This window comes from Pinus tabuliformis, chromosome 9 (genome assembly GCF_031772625.1).
Source record: "Pinus tabuliformis cultivar Carrire ecotype Pingquan chromosome 9, CPIR1, whole genome shotgun sequence".
NCBI lineage: Eukaryota > Viridiplantae > Streptophyta > Pinopsida > Pinales > Pinaceae > Pinus > Pinus tabuliformis.
In genome coordinates, this window is record NC_142307.1 from 750949473 (window position 1) to 750970084 (window position 20612).

Sequence of the window (20612 nt, forward strand, 5' to 3'; positions counted from 1 at the left end):
TAATAATTTTTCCAACCCTCTAATATTTAGCCATGGTGTTTAACTATGAGGGACCATGCACTAAATATTTTTTACATCAAGATTTTACAATTCAATACACGAAGGGGGAACACCCATTCATTATAGACCCTCAAAATTTACCCATTTCTGAAACAGAAAATATGATCCAGTAGACCAAGTAATCTGTAATAAAATAATCTAGCCAATTAGCTAAGATTATTCCCAAATTACTTTTACAAAAACTGGATAAAAAACACCAGGACTCACATAATATCTTGTCGACAAAATCCACCCTAGATTTAGGGTGAGGATGGAGGGAAAAGTTTTGCCAATCATTTGTGTCTAGAAACATAGATGAATCAATGAGACAAAAAACCTCCTAAGATAGAAATCGTCGTCAAGATATTATGTTTACCTAGGTTGTTACATACATGATGGTCTTACTAAGATCATTTATATTATAACCATGTAGAATGGGTTTACATCTTTAACAAAATTATCGGTTGATGATGAAATCTGAAAGGCGCAAACACTCGAACATGATAGATCCCTTTTGCGAAAAAAGGGGTGTATTGCTATAGGGTCGTTGACACCACTGTTGATAATATCGGCGATATTCGTAAATATCGCGATATTTTCGGCAAAACGATATATCGCCGAGAAAATATCGCGATATTTTCTGTTTTGAAAATATCGCGATATTTTCAAAATATCGGAAAATATCGGCAAAATATCGGCTATATTTAAAAATTTGAAAAAATTATTTTTTATGCTTGCCAATATTTGCCGATATTTTGCCGATATTTTTGCCGATAAGATATTTTCCGGACCCTTGCCGATATTTTGCCGATACCGATATTTTCAACACTGGTTGACACAGAGTGGTCAACAAGCCCTAACTAGGGAGGTCTCACCACAATCAATGCTAGATTTTGCGTTCAAAAGGTTTGTAGAGGCAAACCTTCAATGTTCACAATGTCACATGGTTCAGGTTCAAATTCGAATTCGATTACAATTAAGTTCAATTCGAGTTCAAATTTTTCGATGAGATTCGAATGAGGCTCGCCGTTAGGTTCGTTCATGTATATAATTTTAAAAATATATATATAATAATTAAAATTACATAAATCTTTTATATTCATTTATAATTAATATATATTTATAATTTTTATCATATACTATATCAATAAATTTATAATTTTCCATAAATATAAGCTATATTATTTTATAATATTTAAAATAACAATACCCTAATTTCGTTAATGTAATATAATTTAAAATATATTAAAAATAATTCTTGTAAAAATAAATATATTTTAAAATTATGTTAACTTATCTTTATTATTATAATAATAATGATAAATATACATTAGCCCATTGTAATGCCTCATATAAGTTGAGTTCAATACATTGCAATGTGTTAACATATTGTATTGCCTGTAATACATGTACGTTGAGTTCAATACTACAGTTCATTGTAATACTTATAGAATTATAATAATGTTGACGCCTTAAAATATAATGCTTTTAACACATTATAATGTATGTACGCAGATTTCGATACTGCAATATATTATAATACTTGTAAAATTATAATAATGTCAACGCGTTAGCAAAAAAATTTGAACCATGACTCGGAAATCACGCACAAGCTCACTGGGAGATTGGGACGATTATGTGGAATACTGTACAAGTTAGGACACAGCAACAGGAACCGAACCTTCTCGAACCTAAACCTTAGGGTAATAACAATATGAATGTCGTTATAATAATAATGCACGCAGCAGGAACCGAACTTTCTCGAACCTAAACGAACCTTAAGATTTTTTTTGAAATTTGACGAATTTCAGACCTCAACCTTTAGATTCGACGAACCCTATGACACTGGATGTTCATCCAAAAGCATCCTCTCAAAATTACCCTATTAGCAAATCAGCCCTAGAAAAGCCTTAGTGGGTTCCCTTAAAAAGCTTAGGAGAGATAAAAGGAAGGAAAATATTTAAGAGTTAATAATTTTTTATCAACACAGCCTTGGCCTCTACCTAATCCTACTTGGGAAAATGGAATTTTAGGGTAAACCTTTAAAGGAAGATGAAAAATTATTGAAGGGGGGATGTAATTTCCTCATGTAAAACCCTATCTTTTTTGTGAGGGGAGAAACTAAATATAGATGATGCACCCTAAGAGTTCTTTATAGGTTTCAAGGAAGAATAATTTTAACATGCAAAATTCTCACCAAAATTTCCAATAAACAAATGCATTTAGTCATGGAACATTTAGAAGCCTTAGCATAAATATATTCGCATGCAAAATACAGAAAAATCAACAATAAACATACAAATTCTTCCAAGAAAAGCCTTTTTTCAATCCCAAAAGACATTTCCAATGCAAAAGTTAATCTCCAATAAAAAATGACCACAAAAATCAAATTCTTACCAAGTAAGGTAAGCCTACAAGCCCTAAAACAAGTTTTACTATGAGTGTTTGACAAGACAAGTGGTTACAAGCCAACCCCATAGCTCAAAACAATAAAATAATGCTATAAAGTCCAACATGTGTCAGTCAATATCCTCCATAAGCATGATGTCATCTCCTTTTTGTTGGTCAATGTTGTCATTGATGTCAATATGGCATTGTTGGAGATGGAAAATATCCTTGTGACACTCGAATAACCCTTGTGACGGATGAATAACCCTTTTGCGATGTTGCCCTCAACCTCATGCAAACGCTAGGAGAAAACCCTAAAGCCCTAGCCCTGAATGCTTGATACATGATGCCCTAGCTTTGTTGAATGATGCTCATGATGCCCTAAGGAAGCCCTAACCCTAATAGGTCCATTCCATTAATGTCAAAGCCTTAAATGAATAAATAAGGAGCCTTTACCTTGAATGCCAAAAACATAAAGATAAAAATCCTAAATGCTTCCATGATAGTTCACAAATATAATTTTCTTGATGGTAAAATGACCTCATTTAAGGATGGAATTGGCATGAGATCGTGGAGGGCATTTTTCCCTTTCTAACAAACTATTACTCGCCTTCTAACTCCTCTTATATTTGAGAGAAAATGATTTTTCAAGTTGAAATATAATATTTTTTTATGCTAGCAGACATGAGCCAACATGAGCAAGTCAACCTCTCCTCCAAAAAGACATGTCTCTTCGCTATGGGTCAAAATCAGTATAAACATAAGTTAAACACTTCATTTCAAGCAAGAATTTCAGTTAACACTTTCAGAGATAAGGGAAGAATCGAGACAGGAGGCAGAGAAGGACTTCAAAATTTATTGTTTGGGTAATTTTTGTGGTGGAGATTGGACAAGGAACTCGGACAGCTGCCTGTGGTTCGGATTTGTGGTCAGAAGAGCTCAGTTCTGTGACTAATTTGCGGACAGACCTAAGGAAGAGTCCTAGACTCGGATTGCAGACCGTCGAACTATACTACAGTGGACAGTCCCTCACATTTAGACCCTCGGACTATACTACTGTTGAGACTTGTGGACAGTCTCTCACATTTAGACCTTCAGACTATACTATAGTGGAGACTTGTGGACAGTCACTCACATATATACCCTCGAACTATACCACAGAGCTCAGACTAGTAAACAGCCACCTCAGGCTCGGACCTGTGGATAAGGATAATTACCTCAGACCTGAAGCAACTCAGAACTTTGAACAGTTTTATGAACCTCAAATTTGTTGGAGAAGCTCTACCTCGGACCTGTTACAAACAACATTTTGTGAAGGCTTGATAACTCTGTTCTGGAGCTCGGACTTCACCTTACCTTAGTCACTTGTGCAGACCTATATATCTTGGACAGGGGCAGTCATAAGACAAGAAGCTCGTGGAAGGTGTATTGGCAAGTCTGCTTGAAGTTCGGTCGTATACCTGAACAGTCAAAGCTTAAGAACCCATACCTCACTCGGACCTGAGGAAGGACAGTCTCGTAGTTTGCAGATCCTGTGACTACACCTTCACCTATGGAATACAAGATCAGTTCTATGGATTAGGAACTCGGATTGCAGTCCTAAAAGCTGTGACATCTTGGAGGGTTCGGACCAAACTGTGGTGACATCTCTTCTTTTGTGGCGCATCCTTCAAACTTGTGAAGAGTGATTACAATTCAGAACTGTGATTATCTAACAATGAAAAAACTCTGGAAGACCTTGGTTGAAGCTACAATATTGGAGGTGTATTGAAGGCAACTGTAAGGGATCACTTAAAGCATCACTTAGAGCAATGAAGACATGTTGGTGGAGATTGAAGTATCATTAATGTTGTTTGTAGAATCTTGAGCATCCATTGGAGACATCTTGGAGCTGCCACTTGAGTAGTTCTGGAGCACACTTGATCATCTTTGAAGCAGACATGAAGTGGACAGATCTTGTTGTTGAAGAAAAACATTGAAGACTATTTTGGAGCCTTGGAACCTTCTAGATCTTGGAGAGTGCTTTGGAGCTGATCATGAGACCATGATGCATTGTTGATGCCATCATGACCTCTAAGATTTTGTTTGGGTGAAATGAAGAGGTGCGGTGACAACTTCTAAGAAGATCAAGTTGTCATTGATGAAGTGATTTAGAGATTAAGTGAAGGCAGTGTTGAAGGTGAAGATTTTGTCAGGTCTAGTTGCAGAATATATTAACAGTCTTGAAAAACTATTAAACTTATCCTGAAGAATTGAAGTCGTGGGTTGGAGCCCTAGAGGACAGGAGTCCTCAAGAAGACCAGGTTGGAGCCTGTACCAGTAAGAGGGTTGGAGCCCTAGACGTTGATGCCTCATAGAGACAAGGTTGGAGCCTTGGGAGGATAGGGTTGGAGCCTCCTGAAGTCCAAGTTGGTGCTTGGTAAAATACAGGTTGGTGCCTGGTGGTTTGAAGATTGGTGTCTTCATCAAGGGTTGGAGCCCTAATTATTATTGTACTTGATTCATTGCAAAGAGGATTGGAGTGCTCGTCATTGATTAATAAAATTATTATTCTATCATTGTTCATTTTGTGTTCTAATTATAAGTGATCTTAACTGGTAAAAATAACAATTAAAAAGAAATATTTGATTCACCCCCCCTCCCCCCCACACAGTCTTTCCAACACTTTTTGAGCTATAAATACCACAAGAAGGTGTTGGATGGGCTAAGGAGATGCCCCATCATCATAATCAACTCCAAATATTGAAGGGAGACCTCAAGAAGCACCTCCATGTCCAAAAACCATGCTCTGGGTGCCCTATGTCACCCTCTCAAGGGCTAGAGTCTAGACAGCGGACATGGCATTATCTCTGTTAAAATTGGACAACTAGGTCCAAACTCCATGTTCTGATGCTCAGATTAAGAGGCTAATATTTTTGTTGGATTCCTCTTTCTGAGAGGTGTAAAATCCATATAAAAATAGTCTTAATCCGATGAGCAGAACTTATATTTTGAATTTATTATTCTTAATAAATTATATGTGCAAAGTCACCCAGTTTTGTAATGTAGGCTCACATGCCCAACAGATGTGTCACACACCCTCATTGATGTATATATATACAGGAAAAGTTGGAGAGAATTTGATCACAACACAACTCACATCTTCCTCTCTCATCCAAAAAGTACGAGCTACCTGGAGGACGAATTTCAGCCACACGTAGGAAGGACGAAGAGGATCTTTCTACTGAGCCACACGTAGGAAGGACGAAGAGGATCTTTCTGCTGCTAGGGTTTCTACTGCTAGGGTTTCGCAGAAGTTTGACTTGGGTTGACTCATCTACTGGTTGGACGGTTGTTGTGACACATGCTGGGCTGGCTGACCAAAGGAGACTTTGCTGGTTGAAGCATCCTGTTGACCGCCGAAACGAACACATACATTTTTCTTGTTTCTGATTTGTCTTCTGTAAGATCTGCTTATATGTTCTATCTGCATTTTGCTTATCTACTTGTATGATTGCTGTGAGAAAAAGTGAAATTGCTCTTAGCATAGAACATCTACAAAACTTTACATGGTATCAGAGCTGAGGTGAAGACAAACTCACTTCAAGTGATCTCCTCTCCACGTCTTGGGTTTTGGAGAAGGAGATACACTATGGATTAAGCTGGTCTAGTATGATGATGCCCTAATGGAGAACGCAGTCATGGATCCGCAGGCAATGGAGATGTATTCATTTATGAATTAAGAAGCGGGTATATGAAGCCGCAGGGATAAAAGTAGCCACAGCAAAGTATATGGAACCACAGTCAATCAATACGCTGTTCATGAAGAAATATAATACGCTGTTCATGGAGACCTAGCCGCAGTCATAACCACAGTCTAGTATGGAAGAAACCATGGTTATCTAAAGTCCTAGCCACAGTCTTAATAATACTCTAGACGCAGTCAATGGATGCCCTAATTTGCTGTCAAAGTGAGGCCTCAATATGCTGTCCAGGAAACCTTATATGCTGATGACTGATGCACAGGTCCTGGAGATACTTACATGCAGATAATGGAGACACATTTATATGGTGTTCATGGTTACGTTCATATTCTGGGTATACATGATATTTATACAGTCAACGTGATGCCCTAACGCAGGGCAGAGTTCTACACGCAGTTAGACTATACATGAACGCAGCATAATCTATGTATTGGGTCAACATATGAAGCTGCAGTCAAACGCAACATTATCATATGTTCTGGGCTCTCGGCATACTTGAAGGGATGTAGCTGCAGTGGAAGAGACGTATTATACGCATTCATGGATGTACACAGTCATGGAAAGGTCCCAGGATCTAGCTGCTGTCATAATAGTGTCTAGCCACAGTCGAAGAGTTCTGGCCGCAAAGGAAACCTGTAGCTGCCAAGAGGATGGCACCTTAAGAATACGCTGTCCCAAGGGTGATGCCCTAGCCGCAGTGAAAAACGCAGCAAAGGAAAAGTACGCAGCCACTATACGCAAAATGAAAAGATACGTTGTCATCTATACACACAGCAATCTCTAATCCGTTGGCAATGGAGACCTATACGCACATAAAATACTCTATACGTTGTCATGCATATACGTAAGATCCGGAAGATTTATACGCTGGAGACTTACACGCTAAAGAATTACACGCTAGAGACTTACATGCTGTAAAGGTAAACTCAGTCATGGTTGCATATACGCTGGGCATTATATATACGTTGTTCAATACGTTGTGTATGAGTTCATATGTATACGCAGCAAATAGTAATACAGTCATACGCATAGCATCTGAACACATCAAATGACAATACAGTCATACGTTTTCATGTCATTTGAACACAGTCGTATACGTGGAACACAGTCACTGGAATGCATACATGTAAACGCAGTCATATAAGAACATGTTCATATATACACGCAGTCATATGAGGGATATGGAACCAAGTTCATATATGGAATATGGAACCACGTTCATATGATCTATATAGTATAAGGAACACAGCGTAATGAATGCAGTCAAGGCAGCTAGGTAAGGAACACGCTGTAGTGAACACATAACATAAAGGGTCTATACACACCTTGAAGAATCATACACGTTTGTTCACATGCTGAGAAACCCTATAGACCTGTCAACACTGTAATAGAAGAGACCTGTTAACACAGAAAAAAAAAGTAGAGAAAAGCTCGGATGAGGGTACAATATTGTCTTGGTATATAAATCTCGGTGGCATACCTATAGCAGCCCAATCACAATGAACAGCAGTGATAGAACTGTAACTCTCGGCATACTATCTCAGCAGAACCGTGTTGATGGAATGAGTTTCCATGATGCATAGTATTTAGATATATGATCTTAATTTGAATATATACATGCAGGTGGACTTCATGTATATTTATACGCAGGTAGGTGACTTCATGAATATATATATACACAGGTGGACTTCATGACTGTATATACGTTGAGCAGTCACGCTGGGCAATCATGGGTATATATTCGCTGAGCAGTGTTGATATGATGCATGGGCAACATGAAGCTTGATATGATGCATGGGCAACATAAAGCTTGATTTGATGCATGGGTAACATGAAGCAATAAGATCATGCACATGGGCAGCATGAGATTATGGAAATGAAGGGCAGCATGATGATGGATAAGATCATGGACATGAGCAACGTGATTAGTGAAGTATGGTGCAGTATTGCTGTGTACATTCAAAACCGATGCCCTCATTCCACTTTGGACTCCAAAACTCCCGAAGAGGTTTTCTCTGGTAAGAAACCTGATGTCTCACATTTTAGAATTTTTGGATGTCCTGTCTATTTTCATGTGCCGAAAGAAAAGAGAAGTAAGTTGGATGCTACTGGGAAGAAAGGAATGTTTGTGGGCTACAGTGAGACTTCTAAGGCATATAGAGTCTATGTACCTGGTCAAAGGGAAGTAGAGATAAGCCATGATGTCACTTTTGACGAAGATGCTTCCCTGAAGAAAGTAGTAGATCTTCCTAGATCTGAAGAAAACCATGAAGAAAGACCTGGAAATCTGGAAGAACCCCAGGATGAGACTATGCCTGATGTTGAAGGGCCAATGGACCCTATTGATCCTTCCCCTTCTCTAAGAAAGAGGCCATCATGGCTCAGGGACACCCTCGAAGATGCTGAGGGTCATGCTGCCCCAAGGGGAACATTCCGAGAAAGCAAGAAGCCGTGTAGATACCAAGGGTATCTAGCTGCCATAAGTACTATTATACAATCTGAACCTGGATCTTTTGAGGAAGCCATCAAGCATCAAGTCTGGAAGGATGCTATGCATGAAGAATATGAGGCTATTATGAAGAATGATGTCTGGGATGTGGTCCCGAGACCGAAGGACAAATCTGTTGTCACCGCTAAATGGCTCTACAAGATTAAACATGGATCTGATGGGAGTGCTGAAAAGTTTAAGGCAAGATTTGTTGCCCGTGGCTTCTCTCAAAAGGAAGGAATTGACTATGACGATATATTTGCACCTGTGGCTCGATATACCACCATCCAATCCATCATAGCCCTTGCTGCTACGCAAGGATGGAGTCTTCATCAGATGGATGTCAAGACCGCTTTTTTTGCATGGTGCAATAAAGGAAGAGGTGTATGTAGAACAACCTCTGGGATTTGAAGTTCAAGATCGAGACACTTATGTCTGCAGGTTGAAGAAAGCCCTCTATGGGTTAAAGCAAGCACCCAGAGCTTGGTATGAGAGGATGGATAGTTACTTGATGAAGCTGGGCTTCACTCGAAGCAATGCTGATCCAAACCTTTACTTTTAAGGTTGAGGAAGGAAAGCCTCTCATTCTAGTGCTGTATGTGGACGACCTCTTCCTGACAGGTGATGACCCTCTCATTCATCAATGTAAGAGGGAGCTTGTTGTTGAGTTCGAGATGAAAGACCTAGGACTGATGCACTATTTCCTAGGCCTGGAGGTCTGGCAGAGACCTGGAGAGATTTTCCTTTCTCAAGGAAAGTATATTGTGAAGCTTCTGGAAAGATTTGGGATGGTGGACTGTAAGTCCGTGTCGACACCAATGGAAATTAACTTTAAGAAGTTGAGTGGCAGCGCTGCAGGGCCTATCTTGGCCAATCCTACTGAGTATCGTCAACTCATAGGAGCTTTGATGTTCTTAGTGAACACCCGTCCGGACATATGTTTTGCAGTGAATACTTTGAGTCAACAGATGGTTGAGCCTCATCATTTTCACTGGGTTGGTGCCAAGAATCTTTTGAGATATCTTCGGGGCACGATAAACCATGGGCTGAGATACACTGCCGGGAGTGTGATACTCCGGGGATATACTGATGTCAATTGGGCTGGCAGTGTGGTGGATCGTAAGAGCACATCTAGATGCTGTTTCAATCTTGGTTCTGCTTCGATCTCATGGATGAGCAGGAAGCAGAAGTCGGTGGCTTTGAGCACCGCGGAGGCCGAATACATTGCTGCTAGTATGGCCTGTTGTGAAGCAGTTTGGTTGAGGAAGCTCTTTAGTGAGTTGTTCCAACATGTGCTAGATACCACTGTAATACTCTGTGATAATCAGAGTGGGATTCGTATGACTGAGAATCCTGTGTTCCACGACCGATCCAAGCATATTGATATCAGGTACCACTTTATCCGGGATATGGTACAGCGAGGCGCCGTAAGGCTCGATCATATAGGAACTGATGAGCAGGTCGCGGATATTCTCACTAAGCCCCTGGGGAAGGTCAAGTTCCTTACCTTCCGTGAGAGTCTTGGTGTCGTGGAAAGACCCTATGATGTGGGTCCTGTTGGACGATGAGCTCTGGGAGCTCTGGGGGGCTTTGGGGATAGCTTCTCGGAGCTATAAGCACTCATAATGCTTCTGCCCCACCCTTGTGATTATTGAGCTGGTTCGCCACTCATTTAATCTGTGCCCCGTTTGCATCCTACCCATTGAGTTCAGGGCTCATGGGAAGTACCTCTCATTTGGCCAATGAGGTGTGGAAAAGCTAGAGACTATTAGCAAAGACTGATGGACGCATCAGAGATTGCCGTACTCTCTATCTAGGATGGCATGGTCCAACCACTTGATCTGGGATCAAGATTTGTGAGGTCTGGGACCTCTGGACTGATTATGTCAGTCGGGGAATGATGTCTTTGTGACTGACCCACTTTTGTTCTGAAATTAAGAAGCCAGCAAAGCAAGTTTCGGCGGGATGACTCACGATGTTAATTGCACTAATAGATGGAGTTCTCCCTAGTTGAGAGGGAGTGTTAAAATTGGACAACTAGGTCCAAACTCCATGTTCTGATGCTCAGATTAAGAGGCTAATATTTTTGTTGGATTCCTCTTTCTGAGAGGTGTAAAATCCATATAAAAATAGTCTTAATCCGATGAGCAGAACTTATATTTTGAATTTATTATTCTTAATAAATTATATGTGCAAGGTCAGCCAGTTTTGTAATGTAGGCTCACATGCCCAACAAATGTGTCACACACCCTCATTGATGTATATATATATATACAGGAAAAGTTGGAGAGAATTTGATCACAACACAACTCACATCTTCCTCTCTCATCCAAAAAGTACGAGCTACCTGGAAGACGAATTTCAGCCACACGTAGGAAGGACGAAGAGGATCTTTCTGCTGAGCCACACGTAGGAAGGACGAAGAGGATCTTTCTGCTGCTAGGGTTTCTACTGCTAGGGTTTCGCAGAAGTTTGACTTGGGTTGACTCATCTACTGGTTGGACGGTTGTTGTGACACATGCTGGGCTGGCTGACCAAAGGAGACTTTGCTGGTTGAAGCATCCTGTTGACCGCCGAAACGAACACATACATTTTTCTTGTTTCTGATTTGTCTTCTGTAAGATCTGCTTATATGTTCTATCTGCATTTTGCTTATCTACTTGTATGATTGCTGTGAGAAAAAGTGAAATTGCTCTTAGCATAGAACATCTACAAAACTTTACAATCTCTCTCCAGCGTTGGGGCTCCAAGAGTGAATACAAGTTCTCCCTTGTCATCCTAAGGATGACCATCATCATTTGGACTTCGAAAGAAGCAACGCCCATCAAGTAATGTCAAGGCTAGCTTCGGCGCATCCTAGGTTTGTTAGGTATAATACAAGTAAATCCAACACCAGGCAAGAGGAGCTCATCTATTCCGCATCTAAGGTACTATGGTGTGACAATCATTATCTGGAACCATCAAAGTGCCCAATGCTATGCTTTGGAGGGCCAACACTGCATTTGCAAGGTCATCACGGCTCTCTAGAAGGTCAAAAACAACTTGAGCATGCTATGTAGTGGAGTGATGTAAGGCGCCCTCAAAAGCCTCTGCTACCAAGTGAAGAACCACCTAAAAACCATCTCAAGATCAAGTGAAAGCCACCAATCAATAGGGACAATGACCACGGATGCATCATAGTGGACCATACTTGCTTGTTAAAGGCATAATAACACTTCAAATTGAGATCACCTTCAAAAATCTATCTAGACCAAGTGCCATAAAAGTGTTCCCTACTTGTGTTACAGATGGCTCGATGGTCAACCCTATTAGGTGTTTCCAGCCCCTAAGGGGAGGTGACATGTCCTAGATCAAGCCTTCAATCCATAGGTGCTTATGATAATAGTGACAATGGAGGGGAAGAAATTTAGGGCAACGTGCCATGGCCATGGGACCAGTTGATGGATGTCCATGATCTTGAGTATATATATGTAAGGAGGGAGCAATCATAGAGGCATGAGTTACCCGCTTCCTCGATCGGCTTTTTCCACCCCTCTAGAGTGCCTTTTACTTCTTTTTGATAATGCTTTGAATGGGAGCATAGCTTAGGAGCCTAAGCTTCATTTTAATGATTTAGCATTTATTTGCCCCTTAATGATGAGTTGTTTTATCGTTCATTGGGGTTGGGACATGCAAGGGTTCCTTTATTACGGGAAGGAGCATCAAGTGCTCAAGGAACTGGGAGATGGCTATTAAGGGGGGTAGAGCTCATATTAGGCTTTTTTCCATGCCCAAATTACTATCTCGACCATCTTTTGCATTTTAACTTTTTTTTTCTTTCATTGTGGCCATTTTATGCTTTTAATGTTCTTTTAGCTACATCAACCTCCAAAGCAAAGTTGACAGCCCAGACTCAAAGATGAGAATAAGAGGGTGTCAATCCCAATGAACCAATGACCACAAGCCTGAAGAATGGAGATGAAATATAGGGAATGATGGAAAGTGATAAGTATGGAATATTATGGACATGCTACTTCAATCCAAGTCTCCCAAGGAGTTTCCCTCCTATAACCCTAAGCGCTATAGGTGGTCCCACTAGACTAGGATCAAAAACTAATCTCCCGGGTGAAGTGAGAGAACAGTTTTACAGTCAATATCAATCAATCATCTAGATCATCTCTTAATCCAAGTTAGAATGCCTAAAACATTAGGTAAAAGCACATGACTACAAGACGGTTAAAGTACCTGCCAAATGATGATCCACCTTCCTTCATGTTAGACGATGAGAGGTGTCTAATCGGTGCAAATGGTGGAGGATCATGCCATAATATCATGTATTGAGCAATGTAAGGCCACTAATTGGCTGCCTGTCCAAAGAAGGAGATTTTTTCTCTTATGGGGTTACCTACATTTTGGTGGCTAACAAGAACCAAGCCCTATATGTATGCCAATGTTGGTGGTGTTGATTGTTGAACTCCTTTGCCATGGCCTTAAAAAAATGTACTCTTCATTCAAATCAAAATCATTGATCAGACATGTTAAGCTTTTTATGCCATATTTTCAGGCTTGGATTAAACCAGTTTCATCAAAATTGCGTGGTGTCAAATGATGTCCCTAGACAATCGAGGTAGAGGCAAGGGCTAGACAACAGGCAAAGAGTGAAAGATGGTACTAACGATGAGGACCCCAATATAATCGATGGTGGAACACTACTTGTCAAGGAGTGGTGGAACATGCATGGAAGTGCTACCCCACAGCTACAATATTTGGGGAAGACTTCCTCTATAGAAGGGTGTTAAGCAACTAGCTCAGCTTATTGTTTGATCTTTTGGTCTTCATACTTCAGTGTGCAGATAACATATTTCGTAAACATGAATATTTGGTCATGTTATTGTTGATAACTGCTAGATAACCTATTTCATTCCGTAAGTTAATGGTCTATTTTCTATCATATGTATTAAAAAGCGTATGCTTGTATGTAATTGCTAGAATCCAGATTCTAGATGGTTGATGCTCAAATTATCAATTATTAATGTACTATGGATGCCATTTTCTACATTCATTAATGTACAAGTATGCATGTTTTCATATATTATGCAATTGATTTGGCATCTACATGTTTTTTTAATATAAATCCAATATATAAGTATAAAGATGATCCTGGGAAACTCTGCTCCCGAGGTTTTTTGGAAAATGATCTCCCACTTTCTAAAATGCTCCTGCTCCTCTCTGCATTCTGGCAGCTATGGTCTGACCTAAAGGCTCTCTCTCGGCCTTTAGTTAGTCTTGCACTAGATTGTAAAGTATCTTCGTAACATATTTGATGTTAAGATTGTACATTTTTCCAAAAAAAACTATTTCATCTCCACATCACAATCAGACCTGTTCTACACAGTCAAACCAGCTATGCAAGTGAATCTCAGACCACCAAAAAAATGGTTGGAATTAAATTTCAGTAGTAAGTCCTAATACAAAACAACCAAAACTAAACAATGCCAAACAAAACACATCTCCAACCACAAACAAAACATCTAATAGAAGAATAAATGTAAAAGTCCTTCATGAACAAAATATTGTACAGTATTTTTTTCTATTACAGCGATTCCTGATAAGACCACAGCTCTTTCCCTTGAAATAACAGAACTTTCTTGTACTCAGGTGTTACTGTTATACAAGGTTTCAATTTCTAAATGCATCAGTTCCTTATTTCTTTAAATACATAAAAGGAGTCAAACTCACAAGGACTGTCACCTGAAATTTTTCGAAACACTAGAAGGGCTTGCAGCTTCATAAGTCCTTCCCAATGGCAAGTTAGCATGGGAAGCATTTTGTTGAGCTGAAACAAGAAGACGGGAACCAACCAAAACGTCTGACTCTTGAGCAGCTTCTGCCGCAGCTGCTGCAGCAGCTCCAGATGCAAATGCTGCTGCAACCGCATCCGCAGCATAAAAACCATCGAGCCCCCCCATAATCCACTCTATCACCTTCTTGACTTCCACTGCTCTTACTAAATGGATCTGTAACCAAAAGACAACAATCAAAACTTGCTTTGTTATTCCAAACTTTTCATGAGAGACTAATGATGATCAACAAAAGGCACCAAGTTTAAATTGTAAGTACAATTATGCTAACAATCCACTTCCACAATCATTCAGCGCATATTAAAATCTGTATTTCCAAACCCAACACACCACTATATGAGACCAAATTATACCTTTGAATCTCAAAATTACGCTGTCGGATGCCTCTTCGTAATTAAGTTGTGGTTACAAACAAATTTGCGATTTATATCAAAATTTCTGAAATATGGGCAACATCTACCATTAATAACTTACCTTTTACAGTGACCACTATCTTTAAATCCTTCCAGACATGAATTCAAGATAGTTTTTGAACCCAAATCTTGACAAAATTAAATCAATAGATAAGTATAACCATGCACTCAATCACCAGAGAAGAAACTATTTAAGAAACTGAAGCAACTACAACTGATACTGGAGTTGAGAATTCCTGATACTGTCTTATATTAAATATGAAGGACAAAGTTGGGGTCCTCTAGTTAACGGAAAAGGGTGCCCTCTGAGAATATTAATAATATGTATATCACCTAGCATTATGAAGAGGCATATGAAGTCATGACTGACTTGTTTGTGATTAATAAAATTGCCTTCAATGTCAGCAATTCTCCTAATTATGAGGAGAAGCTAGCGAAAGATTTTACTGCTAGTCTTTCATAAGTACTCACTAATGTGCCACATTGCTCAACTGACTTATATTTAAGGTAGAAGGGAAAATAGATCTATTTTCAACCTTTGGTGAAATCCAAAGCTCAAAATATAGTGGATTCAACACTTGTTGAATTTGGGGTTTAAAAAGGGAGTCTCCCACTCTGATTGGTGATCACAAACTCAATATTTGGCACTGTTTTAGTTTATGCCCACCCATTCAACATTTGATGTCGCTTATGGGTTTGGAGTTTGCAATGGAAGATCCTCAATATGACTAGTGATAGCAGCCAAGCCATGAGATAGCATGTGAAGAAGCCTCTCATCCCCCACACTAAGGCCTTGTAAAATTACACATTTTTGTCCACCTTACAGTTATTTCAAAATTTGCAAACACATGTAAAGCCATTGTCTATCTAGGTGTGATAAAGAGGTGTGTCCTTTCTGATGCCTAAGGTCTATTGTTAGACATACATTATTGGGTCTTGGTCCAAAATATTGTAAACCAAGATAAATGGAGAAATCAACAACTTAACTAAAACCTTGAAAGCTGAAAATGAGATGCCATCTTGTTATTGTCTCAATCATGTTGGTATTCAAGACCATAACCTTGATTTTCCTATGATGCAAATAGGAGCATGCTTAGAGAATGTGCAACCACAACAAGAAATCACGTTTAATTCATTGTGGACACTTGTAATATTATGCAAGACATATAAGATCAACAAATCAAAAAATCCACACACAAACAATGGTGCAATTTGTTTGGGAGGCAAATCAACTCTGAATTTTGTTAGCAAAGAAATTCTACACCTACAGCACATGAACAGCATGAAACAACCAAATAACAGCAACCCATTTACAGTGGCAAATACCAAATAAATAGCCAATCTAAGCTAATACCAAGTGTTTCATCTCGCATATGTGAGACAAGACACATCGACTCTACAAACACGACAATGAGGATTTCAATTATTTTAGAATTTAGAAACTAGAACATTTACATGATACAAATTCAATCATACAACTAGTACTTACTCAGTACTTACTAGTACTACATCAATGATGATCAAATGGAAAACACAAGAAGTTAGAACCATAAACTGCGGTCTTCTCTTTAAGTCATAAAAATCAAAATGTAGAAAACGTACTACATAGATATTGATTCAATGCTACTATAGATTGGAATGCGAATGGAAAATACAAAATAGCATGGATACTAGAACCATAGATGGAAGAATCGCATATCTGATGACTATCAGTAGTCCTCCTTGATGCCATAATCATCAGAATTTGTGCATTACCATTGCTGTCTCATCCATCATCCTCCTCCTCTATAACTAATCTAATCTATGCATCTGCCAGTGTGGAGGATGAATGCTCAAGAGGATCGTCATCATCAGAACTGACCAGCTATAGCACTAGTTCATATAGATCCATGTTGGTTCTAGCGTCTCTGAGTCCTAATCTGTCAGGCTATCAAATGCTCCCGTGCTCTTCTCATATGACATGTGGCACCACTATCCAAAAGCCACCTACCAGATAGTATGGTGCTCGAGGGAAAGTAGGAAATAATTGTGAACTTCGCCTCAAACATCCTAGCAAACTCTTCCGCCTAGCCTTCTAACAACACAGCTATAATTGATTGTATACCTTTTCCACCCTTCTTCCTCTCTAGAAACGGTGATGCATAAAGTCCTATCTTATGACATGCAAAACACTTGATCTTAGTCAAGTTCTTCTTCTTCTTTGACTAGGACACTAAATCCTCACTCTTGATGCTTGAACCATTTCCTCTGCTCTTCACTCACTGACTAGCAAGAGCAAGATTCTTGTCCTCACTCTTGCGCTAGCCTCCTGACAGAGATTCTTCCCAAATCCCCTCCTAGATGAAATCATCCCATAGTCTATCCCAACCAAGAAGTTTCTCTCATGCCACAATGCCCTTGACAAAAGCAGCCCATGGCATATTGAATCCATTCATGGGTGTCCTTGCAATCTCTCCATTTGTCACAACTTCCCCAACTACAGCTAACTCATCACGAACTCGTGTGATCTTCATGAGATAAGAAGTCAATGTATTGATTCAGTCATCTTGGTGTTCCTGATCTTTTTCTTTCAACACCATCTTCCTATTGGTATTATCACTCTGGTATAACTTCCTCGGAGCATTCCACATCTTCCATGTTGTATTCTTCTTAGATAAGTGAGGAATCACATGATCCTTCATCACATCCAAGAATCAAGATAATCCTTTTGGCTTTCACATCCTTTTGATCCTGGATGGCCAGATCTACATCATTTGTAGACAGGGTGAGTTTGGTGTTAAGCAAATACCCATATGCCATTCTCCACCCCTCTGGCTCGGTGAGCCACTGCTCACTGACGGACCTGACATCCTCATAGATGTACCTCCAAATCCTCCTGATCCCTGCCCACTGGATCCCTGTGACTGACTCAACTGCTGCTGAGGGTCTGGCTGATCCAGATATTCTAACTCCCGTGATCTCCTAAAGGCCCTGTCCTCCTCGAACTTCACATCCCGCCTAACAACAACTCTCCTCTATGCAGGAATGTAAATCCCAAAGGCCTTTGAGGTCTCATTGTAGCCCACAAAGATACCCTTCTCTGTGGTGAGCTCTAGTTTGGTCCTCTTCTCCTTGGGTATGTAGGAGTATGTAATGCATCCAAAGATACGAAGATGACCAATATCAGGCTTCTTCCCAAAGAAAGCCTCCTCCAGAGTCATGTGCCTCAAGACACGATGCGGACTCCTGTTCTGCAAGTAAACAACTGTGTTGCAGGCCTCTGCCCACAAGAACAATGGCAACCCCTGATCATGTAACATGGCTTTGGTAGCCCCTACGATGGATCTGTTCTTCCTCTCCGCAACCCCGTTCTACTGGGGGTTGTAAGGAACAGTGAACTCCCTCCTAATGCCTGCCTCCGCACAATAGTCAACAAACTCTCCAAGGGTGTACTCCCCCCCATTGTCCGACCTCAGGGACTTGATCTTCCGACCTGTCTGTGTCTCCACAAGAGCTCTAAACTCCTGAAACCACTTGAAGACCTCACTCTTGGTCTTCAAGAAATAAATCCAAGTCCTCTTGGAGTGATCATCAATGAATAAAACATAGTACTCATATCCACTCAAGGAAACATGAGACATCCGATCGCTCACATCAGAATGAATCAAATCAAGTATCCCAGTCGCTCTGCTGTCACTGCTGGGAAAAGGGGATTTGGCAAACTTGCCCATCGCACATCCTCTGCAAGTATCAAAGTGATCAGTACTGAAATCTGGCACACCTGTAGTGATCTCCCGCAAGGTCCTCAAGGCTCCATGATACATATGTCCCATCCTGCGGTGCCAAATTTCACACAGCTCAGAACTGTTAGCTCTGCTGTCGGTACTACTGCTCAATGCCACAAGGGACTGGAATGCAAACTGTACACCTTTGCATGGCGTACACCTATCACTCTAGCTGAATCAGCTGAAGTGCCCCTGGGATACATCAACACCTATCCTCCCCTGAACAGTACCTCATATCCTCTATCCTCCAAAGTTGAGACGGATATGAGGTTCTTCCTCATCCTTGGCACATAAAGAACATCAGACACCTTCAATGGAGATTTGGACTCCCTCAAAAATGTCAGAGTCCCCACACAGACTGCTCTAACAACTCTATCATCACCGAGTACTACCTCTATATCAGTACCACTCTCTGAAAGCTCTGAGAAGTACTCCCGGACTCCTGTCATGTGACGTGAAGTCCCACTGTCCACATACCAGATACCTGAAGATGCTCCGCTAATCGAGGGAAAAGCATGCTCCCTCTGAACCTGTGTGGCAGGTGATCCTGCACTAAGGGACTCATACGCAGTGAACCCAAACTCTCGGTCAAAACAAACTACAAAGTCCTCAACCTCTGCTGAAGTTGCCACGTTCTGGTTCTTCCCCTTCTTCTTCTTCTTCTCCGAACACACAACTGCATAGTGTCCCATCTTTTGAAAATTCCAACACTTCACCTTGGAATAGTCCTTTTGTGTGTCACCTTGTTTACCTTTACCTTTGCCTTTGCCCCCACCATTGCTTGTGGAAGCCTGCTTCTTCCCTTTGCCTTTCTTGCCTCCTGCCGACAATGCTACATCCTCATCCGACTCAACTGGCTTGGCTGCCCCAAGCTGACCTTTCCTGATCTCTGTCTAAATGCAATCATCCCAAAACCTCTCCCATGTGGGAAGAATCTCACGTGCACAAACCCCATCAGCAAAGTTCATCCATGAACGGGGGAGGCCATTCACTGCAATCCGCACCAACTCAGTGGGTTGAATGGCCTCTCCAATTGCTGCCAACTCATCTCTCACATTAGTAATCTTTGTGAGATATCCAGCTGCACTATCATTACCCATCTTAATGTTCTTCAGCTTCTCCTTCAGGACCATTTTCCGGTTCTCATTGGTACTCTGGTAGAGATTGGACAATGCTGTCCACATCTCATGGGCATTTCTCTTTCCTCTCACATGAGGAATGCAATGGTCTTTGACTCCGTCTAGAATCAGCCTCTTACCCTTGTTGTTCTTTTTATTATACTCAGCCAACTGAGTAGCATCAGTAGGCACAACAACAGGGTTCTGTGTGGTATGCACCATGATATCCCAGACTTCTGCCTCCTCAAAGATACTCTGCATTCTCTCCTTCCAAACGTTGTAATTTGTATGCCCATCCAACCTATCCTCCACCTTCAATGCCAATGACATCCTGTTGTCCTAAAACTGAAAAAATAGCACTGCTGTAGTAAAGATAAAACTGTTGTTTGTGAAAAATCAGCTTGCTGGAATTTTCTGAGTGAAAAATCAGCAGCTGTAATTTTTCTCCTTGCTGTCCCAAACTGCACTTTAGCACTCAAGCTCTGATACCATGTAGAAATTTCTGTTTTCCCACCCCGGTTTTCAGTTTCACCTTATTTCTCCCATATAGTTAAATGCCCATTCCCATATCCATACATTTAACAGTGAAAAAATAAATTTTCACTGAAAACACAAAACTGGAAAATTTTACAGAATGCTGGAAAATGCAGAAATAAAATTCAGCAGTTACAAACAGCCATTAAAACACATTTAAACACAGAGATTTTTGGTCAAGGTGACACTGGAAAAACCCCCTACAACTCTTGGGAAAAACCAGTTCGAGAGCTCTTCTTTATTTCTGAAAATTGCCTTTTTACAGTGAGAAATATTCAGCAAAAA

At 40.4% G+C, this 20612-nt stretch overlaps 1 protein-coding gene across 3 annotated transcripts in view; it reads right to left on the reverse strand.

Moving 5' to 3' along the window:
- Positions 1–20612, reverse strand: part of VPS54 — a 309776-nt gene that overhangs the window by 164509 nt on the left and 124655 nt on the right. For all 3 annotated transcript variants that reach the window (XR_016263770.1, XR_016263769.1, XM_089446018.1), the window contains exon 9: positions 14389–14654. Coding sequence is in view for 1 of the 3 variants with exons in the window: in XM_089446018.1 (XP_089302144.1) it covers positions 14389–14654 (266 nt within the window). In the remaining 2 variants the exon portion in view is untranslated. The remainder of the gene's footprint in view (positions 1–14388; positions 14655–20612) is intronic.